Source organism: Acromyrmex echinatior, chromosome 10 (assembly GCF_024713525.1).
Source record: "Acromyrmex echinatior isolate Ae372 chromosome 10, ASM2471352v2, whole genome shotgun sequence".
NCBI lineage: Eukaryota > Metazoa > Arthropoda > Insecta > Hymenoptera > Formicidae > Acromyrmex > Acromyrmex echinatior.
The window spans coordinates 10,987,711-11,009,183 of NC_141861.1; the positions used below are offsets into that span (position 1 = coordinate 10,987,711).

The 21,473-nt window shown below is 35.5% G+C and overlaps 2 protein-coding genes, 1 long non-coding RNA gene and 1 pseudogene across 7 annotated transcripts in view; 1 reads left to right on the plus strand and 3 right to left on the minus strand.

The window, feature by feature from the left end:
* LOC147908299 (uncharacterized) overlaps window positions 1-21,473 on the minus strand; it is a 167,523-nt gene that overhangs the window by 45,667 nt on the left and 100,383 nt on the right. The window lies entirely within an intron of this gene.
* The window catches only part of LOC147908302 (uncharacterized), a 116,238-nt gene continuing 98,203 nt past the window's right edge, over window positions 3,439-21,473 (plus strand). For 3 of the 5 annotated variants that reach the window (XR_015546530.1, XR_015546531.1, XM_087410784.1), the window contains exon 1: window positions 3,442-3,698. The gene's annotated coding sequence lies outside the window, so the exon portion shown is untranslated. Of the gene's footprint in view, window positions 3,699-21,473 lie in introns of all 5 variants that reach the window. The other 2 variants (XM_087410782.1, XM_087410783.1) reach the window with 2 other exon arrangements.
* LOC147908303 (uncharacterized) lies at window positions 6,778-10,393 on the minus strand. Its single transcript, XM_087410521.1, has 3 exons — window positions 10,307-10,393; window positions 7,653-7,865; window positions 6,778-7,514 (listed from the first exon to the last, which is right to left on the minus strand). Exons 1-3 carry the CDS (start codon window positions 10,391-10,393, stop codon window positions 7,212-7,214), a joined length of 603 nt encoding a protein of 200 aa, XP_087266647.1. The 3' UTR covers window positions 6,778-7,211.
* On the minus strand, window positions 14,700-19,537 carry LOC147908304 (uncharacterized; annotated as a pseudogene).

Genomic DNA, 21,473 nt, shown 5'->3' on the forward strand with positions numbered 1-21,473 from the left:
AAATTTTCATATTATACCTTACATGAATTGTTCCAACATTCACTCTGTCTTGAATATGATAAGAGACTTTTGTCCTTATTTGATGTACTAGATGGGGTGAAAAGTAACCTCCTTGACCGCCAGAATGCGCCACTGCAAAAAAGTTTATGGTGCCTTGTAGTCCGTTCATATTTAGGCAGACATGCCAAGTGGCAGTGCGATACTGCCCTTAGTTTTGTTTTGAGAGCTGATTGTTGTTGACGTGTTTGCGAAAACGATTTTCGTTCTCTCATAAAACATTATTTTTTGAGAGGCAAAACGGCGAAGGAAACAAAAGAAAAGTTGGATAAATATTATGTGGCTAATAATAAGTAGCTTATTTCAATTAATTAAATCATATTTTTTTTTGTATTATGTACTCATTTTATTTTCTAATAGAGTCCTTTATCAAATTAAAGCATTTGATTTCAGGATGTTAAAACCACAAAGATGTACTTCAAAACTTAAAAATTTTTTTTATCTTTAAAACCATTTAAAATCCATAAGAGCAACTAAGCTCTGTAAGAGGTCCTAAGAAAATTCCTACTGGATATTGTTCTGGATGAACAGACCTACAATTTGAGAAGAGTAAACAATCCATTTGAACCTTGCTAAAGTCGACTTTCAACTCAAAATGTGATCATTTTTTTACATTAATAGGACTATATTTCTTTAGGCGTATATCATAGAGCTAAATGAATTATTGCATCGTGTTCAGCGACCAAAAGAACATACAGTACCACATTTAAAATCCGGATTAAGCCATTTTTGCATCAAATCAAACATGTATTAAGGAAAATCAAAACTTTAATTTAAAAATTGTTTAATAGCGACCTTTAAATCTGAATATTTTTTAATAAAAAAATTTAGGGATATTCTTTTGGCATGAAATGGAATTCTTGGCTTTTTAGCCAAAGTTATTTGATTAAAAAAAAGAAAATTTTTTTTCTTTATCAGTCTAATAAATAGGTATATATTTATAGGTTTATTGTATAATATATGTATATATACATAAACAATACAAAGAGATAAATATAATAGGCTAATGAGAGTCAGCAACGATAAACAGCGCAATTATTTAGTGAACAATCAATATTCAGATATTGGATTGATGTATTTTGAACGTTTCGACTCTTTTTGGAGTCCTCCTCAACAAGAATGATACACGTATAATTAGCTCACATGTCCATAACGCCTAAGTCACTCGCAAATTGACAAAGATGCAGCGTTGTTAGGTGACATTTTTTAAAAAACAAATCTTATTAAAGTGATATATACGTAAATAATTGAATCACATGACTTATCATCACGGAACATGAAGCATTACACTGAAGCTTTGTTGAACATATTAAAATTTAAAAATGCTAAAATCAAATATAAAGATCACACATTTTTAGAGCATACGTCCGAGTACGACGATGTGTCGCTCAGATATGAACTATTTTCATAGTAAAAGGTCACATAGTAAACATTAAAGCAAATTTGCAAATATGACGAACAAAACACATGTATATAGTTATTAAGTCAAATTGATAAAAACCGCAATAAATTATTATATAAGAATTAAAAATTATTTTATAAGAATTAAAAATTATTAAAATAATAAAATAAAGAATTACATAATAAAAAAAAGAAAAAATTTAATATAATTGAGAATTTTTAAAATTCAATAGACTTTGTCAAACGTTCAAAATAAAGAAGACATCAATCCAATACCTGAGTGTTGATTGTTCACTAAATAATTGCGCTGTTTATCGTTACTGATACTCATTAGCCTATTATATTTATCTTTTTGTATTGTTTAGAATTCGAGAGTCCTAATATAATTATTGTTATTGTATATACATATTTATATACATATTTATATATATAAAATAACTCTGGTAGATACGCCGCACCTAACAAAAACTTAATTTATTAAATATTATTTACTATTTTTAAGATGAACGAAGTATATTAGTAAAAACTTTGTACTGCCTACTATTATGAACAAAAATATTAAAATATTTGAAATATTTATTTTTCGTATTAAAAAAAAATTTTTTAAACTCCTTACCACATATCCCATCCATTATGGGATATACGGCTATCTATAGGGAGAGCGAGGTATGTACGGTTATGAAAAATTTACAAATAATGCTTATAAATAAGACATGAAATGACACTATAACTTACAAAACATGTTTACAAAGTTATATAAAGAATAAGAATGATAAATATGTATATGAAGTAATAAATGATATTGTAATTACAATCTTCCCAGATGTATTACAAATGTTAAGACATGAGGTACATATTTCATATAATTCGTTTATTGTATTCAGTGCATTGAATTCAATCTGTGCACTTTGTATGCTTTGAGAATAAATCCCGCTAAAAATGCCATATATTCCAAATAGATGAGGTATACAAGACAACAAACTAAACAAAGAATAAAACAAAGCACTTGTATTTTGCTACACAATATGCTTTACTATTCCACATGTATGTATCACAAAATAATCACTAAGTCTTTTATAAGTCCTACAATCATTTTATATAGATTATAACTTATGATGGCGCTACTTAACACAGTGACAAATCGATTTAATTCACAATAATTTCATTCATATTAACTAACAGTAAGAAACTGAAATCATAACACAATACTAATATAACATAAAAGCGTGTAACAGAGTAGTTGCGGAAAAATTACCGCCACTCCTCCTATTTTTTTTTTTTACCTCTGCGGCGTAAATCCCAGTGCGGCTTATTTACCGGAGTTACAATATAATATTATATACCTATATCAGTATTTTGATTAAAATATTTTTGTTATTATAAAAAGGTAGATTTAAATAGCAGTAGCGAAAAATAAAAAATGTAAGCACTTATGGTAATATGCAAATGCCTAAAATGTAATGTAATTTATATTCATATTTTGATAATTCCAAACAAATGAAAAATTTTAAACTTGTAACATCAAATTTTTTTCAAAAATATTTTTAATGATATATATCTAATAAATGTATTACTATGTTAATATGTTTACCAAAATTGATTTGTTATTTAATTTAAGTAAAACACAAAGTAATATGCTATCAAAATTAGTTGCTCAGTCCATAAACACTGTTCTGTGAAATAGTTTATAAAATAGAATTATTACTTCAGCACTTTAAATTAATTGATCAGATGTATTACAATTTTTCATTGATGACACACGAATAAGTTACCGTTGGATACTGCGACTTTTCTGGAATTTTCTAGACAATGCAGTAAAGATCAACAACGAGCAATAAGATAATGACCACTTCATAGTCTAGTCGTAATTACAAAGAATTTTACGTTGCTTTTAGCTCTGTGATTAACAGAACAAATACACATTAGGGAATCATACCAATTCTTTGTAAACTATTTTATTCCCCATAAGAGTAATATAAGTACGAGAGAATGTTTTCTAAGTCATAATGTACCAAGTAATTTGTGAAATATAGGTAATAATTACTGTAGAATATACTTGGATATTTTCGCGGGGAAAAATCTTGTCATTACAAGATCATGATATATTTATGAAAGTCAATGAAAAGTAGAATTTCAAGAAGAACAATAGATTGCTCAAATATTGTGAGAACAGCTTTTAATCCTGATAGAAATATCATACGTTGTCTTATAGACGCAGAAAGGAACGCGAGCAGATAAAGGTAAATACAAATGTGAAGGCACATTTTATTCTTATCCTTTTTCTTATACTATTGATCATCTTTACGCTATTGATTCCATAAAGTGTGATATATATATATATATATTGTATATATATATATACATGCTTTTTTCAATAATACATACTATAATAGGTGATGAGTATAAAGTAACATCACGTAAAACATTATCAAGTACATCAAGATTTTGTTATGAATGAAGGAAATCGATTTAGAAGTCATCGATACCGACATACCATTTTATTTTTAGACAGTATTCTATTTCTTAAACAAATGCTAAAAATAAAACTTTAGAAACACAAATGCAAACTATCAAATTATATAACAGTTTTTATGATATTGTTACAATTTTGCAATTGTTGCCTTTTTCAATAAGCAAAAATGTTCTTATGAAAAAATGGGCTTCAAAACTCATATAGTAAGCAGTAATGCCACATATATTTCTATAGATATAAGCTAGAAATTTTCGGTCACATGTATATAGGGTGTTCTAAAAAGATCGGTTAAAAAAATCTATTTACTGATATATCTCAGTAAATATTGTAGATCATGACCTGCATAACATTCGTTAAGAAAGATCATGAAGATTGTTTCTCTTATTTTCATTTTTATATAAAAATAAATTTTCAATGCAAAAATAGATAAAAGAAACAATCTGCAATGATCTTAACAAATGTTATCCAGAATATGATCCTGTATAATAATATTAGAGATTATAGTCATCAGTCGGACACCTTGCGTAATGCTAATGCCGACAGTACTGTAACCTTCAAGCTTTATATAATAACAAGAAAAGTACTTTATGGAAATAACTTTATATACAGTATATTAAAAAGGTTTTGACATCAGCTATTATCAGCTATTATATTCTGAATCAAAAGTAAGATGTGCCACTTAAAAAAAACGGTGTGATCTGATCTTGGCGACGCCATCCACGGTCAAATTGATAAAATCAGTAAATAGATATTTTTAACTCTACAACTTTTGTCTGAAGCACTTTTCTGTAAAATTTATATTTTCTGAGATATTTAGGTGTCCCGATCTTTTTAGGACATTCTGTGTATGTGTGATCGTTAATTATCTGTTCGTTCGGTGTAGAGTGTGGGCTTAGGGTGCATCCAGATTATCGAGCAGAATCACGAACTGAACCCCGAAGCAACCCCTTCGGCCGAGCCGACGAGCTTTGAATCGAACCGCAAGCCGAATTTTAAACCGAACCTCAAGACAGTAATGCGAATTCTGGATTGTTTATGCGTGCCAACTATATCACTCTGATCTTTTCGTACTACTTTCTCATTGCTTGTCTTATCGGCGCGCTGAGAGCGAGAGAGAGAGCTCATTCTCGCTCTCGTAGCTTCGCTCAAACGTCATGCGACTGAAAAATGTTTTCTCGGCGTGTATCAAGAGGCATATGAAAACATTCTAGATAACATATAACTTTTAATGAATTGTAATAATCAAATACTCCTCCCATTAATTCAGAATATTATAAATCATATCAAAACATGATATTATAGTTAATGAGATTAATTGTTTATGATTTTCCAAGCGTAGCCCATGAAAATTAAACTTTTTTGTGTTTCAGAAGCAAAATTGCCATAAAAGATTTGATTGCGGGAAGTTGTCCGAAATGACGTATTAAATATACTAAAAGTCCTGATCGCCAGTGAACTTGAAAGACTTAGCAGCTTCAAAAAGCTAAAAAAAATTCGATTTTTAAAAAAATTTCTTAGAAAGTATTTATTTTATCGAAATAAAGATCACATTATCAAAAAGAAAGTAGAAAGATAAAATTAGAAACAATTTCGTTTTTTTTTTATGATACTTTCAATACTTTCCGTGATAAATTTTTTGAAGAATGTATTTTTGGTCATTTCGAGAATGAAGCGATTTTTCACACTTTTTTCGTGAATATCTCGGATCTGATTATTTTTACGTACAGTATACTTCTTATGAAAATTGTAAGTTATTACTGAATTCTATAAAATTACTTTTTATTCATCTTTGCACGACCAATAGTTTCCGAGATACAATTTTAAGAATGTTTTCTTTCATTTTTGAACTTTTCTTTAAAATTTTATGTAGATATCTTGGATTTGGCTACTCCTATGCAAAAAGTACTTATTATCAAATCAAATGGTTTTTAAATTCCTTATAAAATCATTTTTTATTGAATCTCGTATGATGAATAGTGTGTTACCGAGATCTGATTAAGTTTCCTCCAATTGTAATACATTTTAACGAATAATTTGCTTGTGACTTATCATATGTGAAAAATGTACGTAAATAATCTTAAAATTTATTCTAAAATTAGTTTCGAAATGCTTTTCTTTTTAATCTCGTACGATCAATAATTTCCGAGATATGGTGTATTAAAGATATCATGGGATCTTCACTTTACATTAAAATATGAGTTTATTTATCAATGCAAGTAAGTAATCAAATTGAAAAAAAAAATATTTATACTTTTCTTATAAAGTTTATATATTTATATACGATCCTACTTACGTATCACTTTCCCAAATTTAGTTTTGCAAAAACTTTGAGAAAAATTGCCTTTTTTCAACATTTTATAAAAAACATATTTTCCGTTATTCTTTTATAAATATCTCAATTCTTAAAGGATTGATGTAAAAAGTAAAGTACATCAAATTAAAGCTTAAAACATTTCTTATAAAAAGTTTTTTCTTCTTCTTCGTAAAAATATTAAGATAACAACATTTTCTGATTTCTTAATATTCCCTTGAATTTTACGTTTGGTTCATATTTTTAAGACCAATAGTTTTAAAGATATATTCTACAAGTACGATCTTAGATCAGATCGACAATTCTGATAATGACTGACTGATGCTGCAGACGATAACAAGTAACGCTACCCAAGTGGTACATCGATTTCCTTGAGACTGTGTATACATGTAGTACATTGAAAAATATTTAACACGTATTTTTTTATGTATGCCATTTAAAGCCCAAAAGCCATTTTAGGGATAGAAAACGCCCTTATTGTATACAGGAAAATTCCAGTATTTGACGAAGTACTCGTACGTTTGTTACAGAATCGGGTATACGGTAATTTTCGTTGCTAAATCCAAATTTATTCCCAATTTTTGAGAATTCAATATGGTGGAACCAATATGGCGGATCTGATTTTTTTAAATGAAGACAGCAAGACATTCTTGCTCTCTGCCGAATCTGGGAATAATCAACGTGGCGAGAAACTATTTCCATTTTTTATTTTTTTTATTTTTTAATTTTTTTGAAATTTGAAAAAATTTTTTGTTGATTTTTAAGACTTTTAAAATGAAGCATATAAAAGAGCTGGAAATGAAATTATTATTATTATTAGATGTTCACACTTTATATTCATTATCAGTGCTATAATGCGGAGAGTTTTCGTTTGTGATTGCGAAGAAGTGCTGTATACACATGGACTTATTGCACCAAGCACATCTCATTATTGCAATATCATTGCAAAAGTTACAGCTTTACAATTCTTCAAACAAAAATCTGAAAGGGTTTCACATTTGTTTGACTTTTCTGTGATGTACTCTTCCACCAAGCGTATCTGAATAAATTCTTAAATCTAGATGAGGAGAATTGATTATGTATTAAAGACTGTATTTTGAGGATGTTATTTCTTAAATGTAAATTTACGTCATAATGATATAGTATGATTAGGTCCGAAAATTGTTTTAAAAAATTCTTCCACGGTCTGAAAATGTAAACGTCGAGCGGTTGAATCAAGCTAGTTGTTTCAGCAGGAATCGTAAGAATTTTGGCTTTATCTAGATCGTCAAATTTTTTTCAGTTTGTCCAGACCATGCATCTAAACAAAGAACAGATTCTTCGCCGGTGTTTGACAAAAAGACGTCTGTGAATTCAATGGCAAGATCTGATGTCAGTTTGTCAGATTTTGATGCAAATGTGACGATATTATCTGCCTTGTATAAAGTTTTTCTCGACGATTGGTCTAAATTTACCACTTGTTTCTTGCAGGACTATCAGCAAAAAGGACTTTAAATCTCCGTCGGCAGAAACGATTGACTGGATAGTGTAGCTATGAGTCAAGGAATTCAAGGATTGTGCTAGACATGCATATAAAAAGAAAGCTGTAGAATTTTGACGTTCTAAAAAGATAAAAATGTGCCTCTAAAGTCAGTTCAACACAAATTTAGAAAAGTTTTTGATCTTAAATTATTGTATAGATCGGAGGCACAAATTAAACAAGATGAAACTAGGATTGCAAAAGTATTACAAATTTCGAAGTATGTTTTAGAACAATTCAAAAGTGCGTCTGATAAATCGCTTTTTATTCATGACATTGATCTGAAGAGATGAGCTTTATGGACTAGAGAGGAAGTTGATTTGTCACGCGAATTATTCACCGCTTCAAGAAATGGGTCCATAATTTTAAAGTGAAACAAATTAGAATTGTATCAAGAAGATCAATAAATTTGTGACTCAAAGACAAATATCGACAAAAGAAAAATTAGTGCAAGAGTCTCGTGAATCTACAGTGAAATCAGAGTTACTATTGATAGGAAAAAGCAATATTTTCATTTAAAGTCCCCTTTGCTGAAAAGTCAGACAAATGTGAAATTTCTTCAGATTTTTATTTGAAGAATTGTAAAGCTATCTGTAACTTTTGCAATGATATTGCAATAATGAGATGTGTTTGGTGCAATAAATTCATGTATATACAGCACTTCTTCGCAATCACAAACGAAAACTCTCCGCATTATAGCAATGACAATGAATATAAAGCATCTAATAATAATAATAATTTCATCTCCAGCTCTTTTATATGCTTTATATGCACTTTAAAAGTCTCAAAAATAAACAAAAAACTTTTTCAAATTCCAAAAAAATAAAAAAATAAAAAAAAATAAAAATGGAAATAGTTTCTTATATTGGTTCCATCATATTGAATTCTCAAAAATTGAGAGCAGATCTGGATTCAGCAACGAAAATCATCGTATAACCGATTCCGTAACAAACGTACGAGTACTTTGTCAAATACTGGAATTTTCCTGTATACAATAAGGGCGTTTTCTATCCTTAAAATGGCTTTTGTGCTTTAAATGGCATACATAAAAAAATACGTGTCAAATATTTTTCAATGTACTATATGTATGCACAGTCTCAGGGAAATCGGCGTATGGCACTTGGGTAGCGTTACTTGTAATATATATGCTTTTTTTGGTTCTCATACCTTAATCATGAAAATGTGAACATTATCTTTAAGACGCAAAGAAATCGCCGTGCATACAACGAATATTTCTAACCCGACATTTTTTTATCTCTTCTTTAAGCATCGGTTAAAAAATTTGTTTAAGTTATTATTTTAAGTTAATTTTTTTTAAGATATTCTTAAAAAAATTAATTAAAATTGATGCATTACACTCCCGTAATGCGTAGCCGCCCCGATCCAATAAATATTGATCTATATATCCCACTGCCTACATGTGATAGATTTTCTAATTTCAACAACAGTATAATTATAGAAGTTGTGTGTCATTTTGCAGAGAGGAGGGAGAATGAGAATCGCGTGGATATTTAAATATTTATTTATGTTTTTCATCATCTATTAATATTTTCCCCGTTTTTCCGATTACTGTTGCGTCTGATTGAGTCTGTGTTCTATCGAGTCATGCGCAATCAGATCCGTGCGCAATCGGGTCGGTGTGCAATCGGATCTGTGCACAATCGGATCCGTGTGCAATCGAGTCCATGTCCTAATGTAACGCTGTATCCGATCGAGTCCGTGTCCAACCGAATCTATGTCCAATCGAGTCTGTGTCCGATCGTGTTTGTGTCCAATAAGATTCGTGTCCAATCGGATCGGTGTTCGATTGGGAAATACTGTCGTGTTCGATCAATAATGTGCACAATCGACACACTCCTTTTACAGTACAACTCAAGGAATTATACGATGAAAGTAAGTAAAATATTTCTGAGTTTGCTAACATTTTTTAATTTCTGCAGAAATTATTTACGTGCAATAGCAAAATATCACGAGTGCTAATTGCACAAGTAACAATTGAGCCAAGAACGTGCCAGAAAATATCAACAATCAAAAGTTAAACCAAAATATTGCCGAAACGAATTTATTAAATAAATTAATTAATATAAAAGAAGACCCTAGTATTAACAGTGGAAACGCGGATGTAAGATGTTTGCACAAAGCTTGGATAAACGAAATATTGATGGCCAAAGCAGAAGGGCTAAGGTTACCGCGAAAATTAAGATACATAAGCGCGGCCGCGAATGCATCGTCGGTCAGAAATTTGAAAGAAACTTGTCGCGTTACTTTGCTCGTCGTCTTAACAAAATTGTAGCAGTATCTACCGCGATGCGAATAGTGCTAAGAGAAATTATAATAAAAAAATCACTGGTGTTATGTGTAAACTGCTAAATATATTTTTACTTAAAACTACAAGACTGTCTAATATCATTTCCTGAAGTCCTTTGTGGATCTGCAAATCATGCTGTGAAATAAGCGGCACAACAAAAGCTTAGTAACAACTACGTCTTAAAGCTCAAGATCATTGCACCAAATTCCGCTCCTAAACAGAATTCAGGTACTGAACTTTCCTCCAAACGTCTTTGCCTTGCTTGAAAATTCGGTCCTTTTTCGGGCGCGTTTGAGGATTGATCCACGTTTTGACATCTTCCATCGTCGGGGACAATCCGTCGATTGCAAACGTTGAAAGATTTCACTATTTGAAGTCTTGCCTGGAGGAGCTCACTTAAAAATTAATTCGACCAGCAGTAATTGGAGACAATTACCCACGGGCGTAGGCATTGCTGTGCAAGCATTACCAAAACAAAAAAGGAGTTAGCACGAGGAGTTAGCTCCAATTTTTCCACGACATGGCGAAAATGAAGAGTGATATCGCCAAAGAATTGAACCGCATTTTCCACGCTGTAACCAGTGTCGTGAAAAGAGTATCGGGAGACCAATCCAATCACACGGCTTTGACATTTTCAATCACTTCGTCATCAAGCTCTTTGATCCAAAGACTCGTCTTGAATGGGAATCACATATGAGTCCAGTAACCCGCCAGATCACGAGACACTCATAAATTCTATCACCAAACGAGCACTTATTCTGAACGCCGCGAAACCGAATTCGAGCATGGCCACTGGAAATTTGCCACGAAATGTGAAGTCCCACCATGTGAAACACAATATTGAAGCCGAACAATGCGTATCAGGAAAAGCACAACGTGATGATGTGCGAGAACTTCCGATTCGAGAAATCCGCCGAGCGCAAGGTCATTGTCGAAACACACCGGTTGGAATCCAATTGCAAACTGCTAGTAAAAACGTGTTCGATGCAAAGTCCGACATCACTCATTTCATGACGCGTACATTCTACCCGCCAATGTCAGCGCATTATCCACTGTGCGCCACGACGAAGATCACAAGGTGATCCTCCTCACAACAACGAGAATGTCTATCGAGCACTGATCGACCAGAGCGAAGTGTATTTAATTTCGGAAGCGCTAGACAACATCTACACTTGTTATGATCCAGATCCACCGGGCAATCTTTGTATTAATGACAAGTGCTCCAAAGTAGAGGAAAAGTGACTGTCGGTAATTGCATAATGTTTTTAACAACCAACACCAGATTCACTGCTGTTGTTTTCATTCTTCTACGCCTCTCACTGTATCAGAGTGCAACCTCAAAGGGTAGAACCGAGTAACCTCACTTGGAGGGGCTTTCGCTAGCCGACCCGCAATTTATGGCCAGTGATCCTATTGAGCTGCTGTTCGGCGCAAAGGTATTATTTATTCTTCAGGAGGATCTCCGCAAAGGAGGTCTACAAGCTCCCATCGTCCAGAACTCGCTTCTTGGTTGGATTCTTTCCGGAGGCTGCGATGGGACGCCTGCGACAATCAGCTCCTTGCAGTGCACGGCCGACAATGATCTGGCAGAGTTTGTGAAAGGAAGTCTTCGCTCCAGTTATCCTCATGCCGAGCGAGCAGCGGTGCGAGGAAATTTTCATACAAACCCATGAATGCACAGCTGAAGAGCGATACATGGTGCGATTGCCATTCGCTTCCCCGTCGACAACCCTCATCGAAACTTGCAAACCAACAAAACGTTTGCTAATTGCTATGGAACGACGGAGTAGTCTTGGGATTCTCCGGGAATCAAGCGTCACCACCAAGCTCAGAGTTGTCTTCAACGGATCGCAATGCACCAAGTACAGTGAGTCGCTCAATTCAAGGTTGTTAATCGGCTGTTTCCGGCTCTGGCGGATATGCTAATGCGCTAGCATTGGCATCGTTAAGCGCTGGTGACCGATATCAAAATATACCGCCAGATTCTCGTCTTTCCGAAGGATCGCGATTACCGCATTTTTTGGCGACGCACCAACACTGATCTTATTCGCGAATATATGTTGAAGACGGTCACGTACGCCTCGCATGCGCACCTTTCTTAGGCCCACACACTTTGTCAACTCGCCGAGAAGGATGCCCGATTTCCGTAGGACTTCGCCGCTTTACGCCGCGATTGCTATCGGTAACATCGTCACCGGAACACGCTAGCAAACATGATTACGGTGCAGTCTAAACTCTGTCGACTCTGCATGGCGGGCGGGTTTCCATTTTGAAAATGAGCCGAAAAACAGCCGCGATTTATCTTCGTATCGTCACCACTAATGATATCACAATCCGCTTGCTCGCAGCGAAGAGTAAAGTCACACCAATCAAGCCGATTTTGTTGCCGCGCTTGGAACATTGCGTCGCGGCACTCCTAACAAATTTATTATAACTGCTCATACACGCACCGTCATGAGTTTGCCAACAGCATCTGTCACATTCTGGTCAGAATTCAGGTCACCCTCCACTGGATCAAGCCATGCTTTCAAATGAAAAACTTATGTAGCCAACCGCGGATTCAGGGGCTGCTCCCGGAAGCACGATGACATCACGTTTCTGGAAGGGAGAATCCGACTAACTGCGCCTCCCAGAGGATTACGCCGAATGAGCTCATTAACCATCCTTTCTAATGAACCTCGCCTGACTTCGCGGAGACGTCACGGACTGACTGAGAGGAGACGAAGAGGCTCCTGCAGAGGATCTTCCTGAGAGCTGTAACGCCACTGCCCGGAGTGTCACCGAGCCCGAAATTCTACTCAGGTTTTCATCATTGCATCCCTTCTTAAGGGTCACCTTCTGGTGTCTTCGCCATCACCGAGAGAGACCTGTCGTCGAGAGAGCAAAACCATCACTGCATCCCGACGAGTTCGAAGAAAGCACTTTTTCGATGGCTCTGTATTATATAACCATACACTACCCGGACGACCGCCGTTGAAAACAACCACACTTCTCCAGAGTCGGTCGAAACACTGAATCCCTACACTAATGACTATGGAATTCTCAGAGTTGGATGATGTCTCAAGCACTTTCCATCGACGAGCGACATTCACTAAAATTGTCACCCGAGTCATGACTGCCACACTTAATCGTGGAGTCCCGTCGCACTCTGCATAGAGGAATCCACGGGCCCGAACCGTTGTGAAACAATGGTTGCATCGATGCGTAAGAGTTGGAGAGCAGTCACGCCGCAATCTCCAATAAATGATCTCCCTCAAAGACGAGTAACTCGAGCACGTTCGTTTCTTCGAACTGACTACGCTAGGCCTATCCTCATCTATAAGAGCAAGGGATGAGGATATTCGGGCACAAAGCGTTCATCGCCATCTTCGTGTGTCTCTGTTCCAAGGCCATTCACATCAAGGCCTCTGTTCGGATATCTTCTCAGACTGCGGTACCAACTTCGCAGGACGGACAGCTACGGGAGCTACTTCATGCCTCGTCAACCAACGGCCGTCGCATCGCCCACACCGCCTCTACAGACGAAATTTAATGGCATTTTCAATCCACCGTCTACACCACACTTCGGAGGGAAGCGGTGAAATCTACAAAATACCATCTGCGACGAGTCATCGGCGAAGCGAAACTCTTCAAAGAAATACGCACACTCTTGATGTAAGCCTGAATTCCCAGCTTTTGCACACTCTCTCTGACGATCCAAACGACATTGTTGTCCTAACCTCCTATTCATCCAGCGCTGATAAATCAAACTAATAATTCTCTTTCTAGGTGATAACATATCTAGAAAATGCGATCACTTCTGACAGAGATGGTCGCGCGAGTACTTCCATACTTTAGTCGCTTGTCCGATTAAACAGGAAGCTCATCACGCATTGGTTCGCTATGTCTTCTCCGTTTCGAAGCTACGCCGCCATGCAGATGACTCTTGGCACGGATCACCAAGCTACATCCTGAAGATGACAGTATGATCCGTGTGGTGACAGTTTGCATTACTTCATCCAAGCTCATCTGACTTCTAATTGAAGTGGTGTTACTGCCGAGTGACATAAACACGAGTACCTCGCCCGAAGATGCGTAAACGGCAAACGCATATTTTTCTTACATTTCTCTTTATTTTCTTTAATTCATTTAATAGAAGATTTTGAGCGCATCTTCTATCATTTTTATTAGTTTCTAATGTTATCATGATTTCATTATTCACTTTAACAATTTAATTTTTATCACCTCATATGTGCCTTTTCACAGAAACTACACCGTCCATTTAATCACTCGTCATTCTGTCGCTTTATTTTCATGTTATAAAATAGTAAACACCACACGCGGTGGCAGAGATACAATGTTCGCAGAATGAGAATTTTATCACTTTGAATTATACTTCATAAAGCATTACAACCTAATCATACTACCTCACACGTGGCCGCGAACTATCGTTACAACAATCGATAGCGCCGATCGATCAATAGTATTCTCGCAATTGACGACTCCAGACGAGCACCAGTCGCGACATTCAATAATACTGGCAGCAGCCTTTTCACCGCAGGGACACGAGGCGGGCGGGAATGTTTGAGATCGAAAAGTAGTCTTGCGATACATTGTATATAGGTAGAAGAAATCTGCAAAATTATTATTAATACGAAAAATTATCTCTTTTGATTTTTTGTATATGATATGGGCTTTTAGAAAATTTTAGTAATCATCTAACTGTAATCATCATGATATCTACGAGGGGTATCCAGAAAATAAGTTCCGTTTTTTTTTACAAATAAAGTTTTTATTGAAAAAATCTAAAATTTACATGGATAATACTTGACAACTTCTAGTCTTTTTCTACATAATTCCCGTCAATCTCAATACATTTTGTATATCTGGAAACAAGTTTCGAAATCCTTCTGCATAGAAATTTCCCGCCAGTTCTTTAGTCCAGTTAGTTACAGCTGTCTGAACTTCCTCGTCGCTTTGGAAGCGTTTTCCGGCCAAGGACTCCTTCAGTTTCGTAAAAAGATGGTAGTCCGATGGTGCTAGATCCGGGCTATACGGTGGGTGGGTCAAAACATCCCAACTAAACTGATTCAAAAGTGCAGTTGTTGAAGCAGCGACGTGCGGCCGAGCATTGTCGTGAAGAAGGGACACACCAAAGGGATTTAAAATCTTGAGCAAAAAGAAACTGAATGATGCCGCGCAAAACAACTCGAGAAGGAATCGGAATGGAGGTGGCGGGACGCGAAGTGGAGGACTCCATTTTGATAATCTCTCCTGACCGTGTTTCACGAGCTACTGACGCCGAACACCGCTCATTCTATTCGGTAGCTTCCCCTCTTCAATGCTGTGTTGCCAGCTCGCTCATACATCGACCTTACTAAACGTATAATACAAACGGAACTTATTTTCTGGATACCCCTCGTAACTGTTTATTTCGCGTTTATTCTTTTTTAGAAAAAAAGAGCTCATACACAAACATCCAGCTACCTAACGACTACTCGAGTCTAACGACAGATAGCGAGAGCGCGCTAGTGCTCCCCACCGACTAGTGTCTCTAGAACACAGTAATTGGTGCCTAAAAATGGTGGACACATCTGCGTTTCTACCGCATATTTACATTAATGTAAAAATGAGAGAGAGAATAAATCCAATACAGAAGTTATAAAGAGCATAAGTAAATAAAGCAAAATACTATAAAATATTAGGTGTAGTAAAAAGAAATCCATTATTTTTCCAATAGATGGCTTTAGTAATCTGTATCACGCGTAGACAAGATACAGATTACTAAAGCCACCTAATATTTATTATCTCGTAATAAATACAAAATATCGAAATTATAATGAGAAAAATGTGCATAAAATGTATTTACGTTCTAACAAAAAATTAATGTGTTATAAATATAGACAGTAGAATAGTAGCATGAATAGTATTTATGAGTATAAAAATACTATGATAATAATTCTCTGTATTTATAGGATACACAATGCCATACTGTTCCGTAATAAAATGTTCCAATTCATGGGAAACATAATACAATACATTATCTTCCCAAAAATTGTGAAAAATTTGTGCGGTAATTAGTTTCTCCATTTTTAGGGGATCTGATTTCTGATCCAATAAAAAGAGGTCTACGAGATCGCCAGACTCTGTATTCTAGGAACACTATCACCGACAGACAACGTACCTGGCCGCCAATTGCGCGCGCTGATTTTCTTCAGCGTATGATCAAAAGGCTCCTTTTCGCGAAAGAAGTTCTGAACTGCCAATCGCTTATGACGCCCGAGGCGTCACCTTATTTAATTGTTGGAGTCTTTTCATTGGCAACTAACAAGGAAGCCTTGTCTCGCCAAGCTGATAAAAATGTGAATTAGCCGTTGGCACCTCTTTCTTAGTAGTTTTCTCTCCGCCGAGAAAATCGCAGAGATAAAACCGCTGAATAAAACTTCAAGCCGTGCCGTAAAATTTTCATGTAAATCATTTTCTTTTGTAAGTGCGTTCCGTCTGGAAATTAAATTACGTGCTGAACAGAGTTTTGAATAAATTATAATTGTGCTTAAATTTACGTTCTTTAGTGACGTTACAGCAGTATTCCTAGTCCGCTCTCTACTTGTGTTTGTCACGCGCTCTTGAACACATTCCTAAATTGAAAAACAATATAAAGTATTTGATACTTTTGAAACAAAATAGAAACAACGCGAAATAAACAAAATATGAAATTAGTTGACAACAAATTTAATAATAAGTGAATAAAAGTAATAAATAAATAAATAATGCTTTGCAATTTTTCTTTCTTTTGGCATGCGATTTGTGACTTCGCAGCCACAACTTGATGGACTTCATTGCCTAATGGAGATCATTTTTTTCAAATTTCATGAGCAGTGTACCTGAAAAATGTACAGAATCAAAGAACATTAACACTTACTTAAATAAAAAAGAATATTTAGCAGATAAGATAAAATAATGAAAAATTTAACTTGTTTAATAAAAGATCCTTAATAACTGAGAAAAAAATTTCAATTATGACTCTCTCTCTCTCTCTCTCTCTCTCTCTCTCTCTCGCTTCTTCTCTTTTTTTGTCACTTATTCATTTGAAATTAACTAACCTTACACCAATTCCCATAATTTTGTAGATTTTAAAGTCAATTTTGCACCATGGCTTTAAAAATTAAACTTTTCGGCAAGAAAATTAGTAATGAGATGCGACATAAGTTTAGATACTGCTCGAGTTTCATGATTTCCTAAAGAAAAAGATTTTAAGTAAAAAAAATAAAATATAAAAAAATTTATTATATTTTTAATTTTCATTTTTAATTTTTAATTGAAAAAATTTTGAAACGAAAACGAACATGTAAAAGCTATTACTTTTTATTAAAACAATATCAAGTAAAAAAGTATTAAGTGTGTGTGCGAGAGCGAATCAGAGCGAGAGCGTTGACGTGAAATTTTTAAAGTGATGCGGCGTTTGTCTATCAATATTTCTTGCGAATCACATCCGGCTCGAAGGACCAGAAAATGTGCGGGAATGCATCGCGCGGAAAGACTCGAGTGAGAGAACGGCACAAGGTTGATATGATACGCGACAGTAAAGAGAACTTCGTTTCTTTGTAATTTAACAAAAGAATTTTATTTAATATGCTCAGTTACAAATTCAGAAAATATAATTAATTAAATTAGATTAACAGAATATTGAATGCGGTCACCTTTTCCAAATTGTAGTTGGAATCGCGGTGATGGAAAATCTCGGCGATTCTCGAAAAGATTCGTTTTATAGCGGTTTTCACTAAGCGGTTAGCACGGCGGTTTTTACGAAGCGATATAGTAGCAAGACTATGACTCTAAGAACTCTGAGAACTTTTTTGACTCTAAGAAAGAGAACGGAGCATTTATTGCTTTCGGTCTGGGCTTTCTTCTTGGGAAAAATTTAATGAAATTTTGCCACAATCGTAATTATTACGTGGCATTAGGTGTACAAAATTGATTGGCGCTTTGGATTCTTTTCTAACGACGTTCAACGTAACAGTCATGCGCGACAGAAAATGCGTGCGTGGGATTGGTGACAGCGCGTGACGTATTCGTCGGAGCGCGGCGCTCGCGTGCGCGAATTGAATTGTTCTAGAACTTTCGATTGTCCGTTGCCGGAACTTGTTTGCGTGTACCGAATTGTTTTTAAAAGAACAAAGAATGCCAAATCGATGATTTTAACGAGAATTAAGATCATGCTCGAGATGAAATCACGAGCTCACTTTAGGCGTGCGTTCAATGACAATTACTGTCGGTCGACTGAAAAAATTCTTGCTTTTCTCGAATTAACGATCTCAAACAGTGTGTAATAAGAAATACACAGTGCGACAAATATGTTCCCGGACACGAACCACATCTCAGCAACCAGTGGCGACATCTGTGCGTTCAAACATGCATTTTAACGGTTGAACATTTTGCTATCATCTGTCAAAGTTTCATTCATTTTGGTTGACATATAACGAAGATATGACAGTTCATGTTAAACAAGATTTTGGTCGAGGTAGAAATTTTAATATGGAACAAAGAGCAGTGATTAAATTTAAAAACTTGATAAAAGTACATCAGAAACATTCCGATCGATGGAACAAGTTTACGGCAGTCAATGTCTAGGTCGTACAGTTGTTTTTGAGTGGCATAAGCGTTTTTTGAAAGGCAGAGAGACCCTTGAAGATGACAAAAAATCAGGACGGCCAATTTTGGTTCGAACACCCGAAATGATCGAAAAAGTACGTGATTTTGTTGCAAACGATCGCAATGCATCACTAAAAATGATGGAGGAGGCTTTAAATATCAGTAGAGAAACAATTCGAACCATATTACATGAAGATTTGGGTAAAACGAAGGTTTGTGCGAAGTTTGTTTCATACACATTAAGAAGTGATCAAAAATCAGCGAAAATCAATTATTCCAGAGACATCGTTGCAACCGCAGAAAATAATCCAAAATCAATTGTTACGGGTGATGAAACATGGTGCTTTCAATATGATCCAGAAACTAAGCGTCAAAGTGCGGAATGGAAGTCAAAAAATTCACCACAAGCAAAAAAGTACGAAAAGTTCCATCAAAAATCAAGACAATGCTCATTCTTTGATAGCAAAGGTATTATTCACAAAGAGTTTGTTCTAACTGGCCAAACAATTATTGGTGCATATTATCTCGAAGTTTTAAAGTGATTGATGGGCAGAATTCATCGTATTCGCCCCGAATATCGTGATCCAGAAAATTGGTCTTTGTTGCATGATAATGCACCGAGTCACACTTCATTGATTGTCCGTCAATGTTTGGCTCGAAATCGTGTCTCTTAAACCATCCACCGTATTCACCTGATTTGGCCCCTTGCGACTTCTCATTATTCCCAAAATTGAAATTGAAATTGAAAGGACGCTTTTTTGATGACATTCCGACCATCCAATCAGCTTCTACACAGGCACTAGAGGCAATTCCGCAAACTGAGCTAGAACATGCATTTGAATCACTATTTATATATATATATATATATATATATATATATATATATATATGGCCCTTTGGATAAGCGCAGTCAGTTTTTTCGAGCAGTCATAAGTGATATTTAAGATCAGTCGACAAGTTTAATTGTTCCAAGTGCGAAGTTCTCGGTTCAGTGCAATCCAAGAAAAATCAGTAGTCCACGTTGAAGATCTTTCATCCATAGTTAAGAGACATCACTGAGACATCACCGGAGACTCCCGCTATAGTTCGCCACTATCTCCAGCAGATAGTAAGAACAAATTTTCTTTTTTTTTCTTTCTCATGTTACTTTAATTTCAAAGTTATATGACCATCATATTCTCTCGCTCTCTTATTCTTCCTCAATCTTTTCTCTCTTTAACTACAGACCCTGTCTATCCTTTCTCTTAATAAATTACATAAATGGTAACACGCTTCAAGTAATTCACTTTTTTTCTTTACTCAGAATTATTTAAGCGGTAAAACGCTTCAAGTAATTCTTCTTTTCCTTATTCACAGTTACTTAAACAATAAAACGCATAAAATATCCTATGGTTACTCTCTGTTTGAGATCGGTAATTCGAAAGGAAAGCAAGAATTCTTTCAGTCGATCGACGTTAATTGTCATTGAACGCATGCACAAATTGAGCTCGTGATTTCATCTCAAACATGATTTTAATCCTCGTTAAAATCATCAAATTCGTCGTTCTTTGTTCTTTTTAAAAACAATTCGTTACACGCAAACAAGTTGTCGTTACCGGCAACGGACAATCGAAGGTTCTAGAACAATTCAATTCGCGCACGCGAGCGCCGCACTCCGACGAATACGTCACGCGCTGTCACCAATCCCACGCACGGATTTTCTGTCGCGCATGACTGTTACGTTGAACGTCGCTAGAAAAGAATCCAAAGCGCCAATCAATTTTGTACACCTAATGCCACGTAATAATTACGATTGTGGCAAATTTTTATTGGATTTTTCCCAAAAGGGAAAGCTCAGGCCGAAAGCAATAAATGCTTCGATCTCGCCGTCCTCCTTCTTACTTCCAAAAAAGTTCTTAGAGTTCTTAGAGTCGTAATCTCGCTTCGTAAAATCGCCGTGCTAACCGTTTAGTGAAATCGCTATAAACCGAAACTTTCGAGAAGCGTCGAGAAAAATCGCCGAGATTTTCCATCACCGCGATTCCAAACTCAATTTGGAAAAGGTGACCGCTTTTAATATTTTGTTAATCTAATTTTAATTAATTATATCTTTTGACTTTGTAACTGAATACATTAAAGAAATTCTTTTGTTAAATTAAAAGAAACGGAGTTGATTTTACTGTCGTGCATCATATCAACCTTGTGCCGTTCTCTCACTCGAACCTTTTTCCGCGCGGTGCGCTCTCGCACACTCTCCATAGAACCAAATCATAACTCCTGGAAAATCTATCTCCGTCTCCCTTCTTTTCGGAATTATTTTCTTCTTCTATGTTCTTCTAATTATCCATCCATATGGGCAATAACGAAAGAAAATTTTAATAGATAGTCTGGCGGAATAGACACAGAGCAAGAAAGGACGCAAGAAGTAGGCCAAGCTCGAGAAATTCAGGAAGACTAGCGTCCCAATTATTACGCGGATACAGATACCGGCCAATTTATTTCCCAGCAAACCCGTCGTCAATTTAAAAGGGCTCATTTGCGCCAAAAATATCGAGATAAAAGCTCTCCCCACGTCCCTCTAATAGATCTTACCTCCGACAAGCCAATCGATAGTTCCTCTAGTAATACACCTTCAGACTCTTCCTTAGATTTTGAAGTTTCTTCCCCCTCCTATTCTTCTATGCTGAATAATTTTCAAAACTCAGAACTTTCTGCTCCCTCTCACTCTTCAGTCCCTCCGGAAGACAACACATCTTACGATGAGATATCCAATCACTTAAACATCTCATCGAAT

Bases quoted from the DNA above. Each gene is read 5' to 3' on its own strand.
- LOC147908303 (XM_087410521.1), bottom strand. From the start codon at position 10,393: ATGGAAGATGTCAAAACGTGGATCAATCCTCAAACGCGCCCGAAAAAG. The intron at 7,866-10,306 runs GTTCAGTACCTG...AACTGACTTTAG, and splicing joins GCAAAGACGTTTGGAGGAAA to AGGCACATTTTTATCTTTTT. The intron at 7,515-7,652 runs TAATATCGTCAC...AACTGAAAAAAA, and splicing joins AAAACTTTATACAAGGCAGA to TTTGACGATCTAGATAAAGC.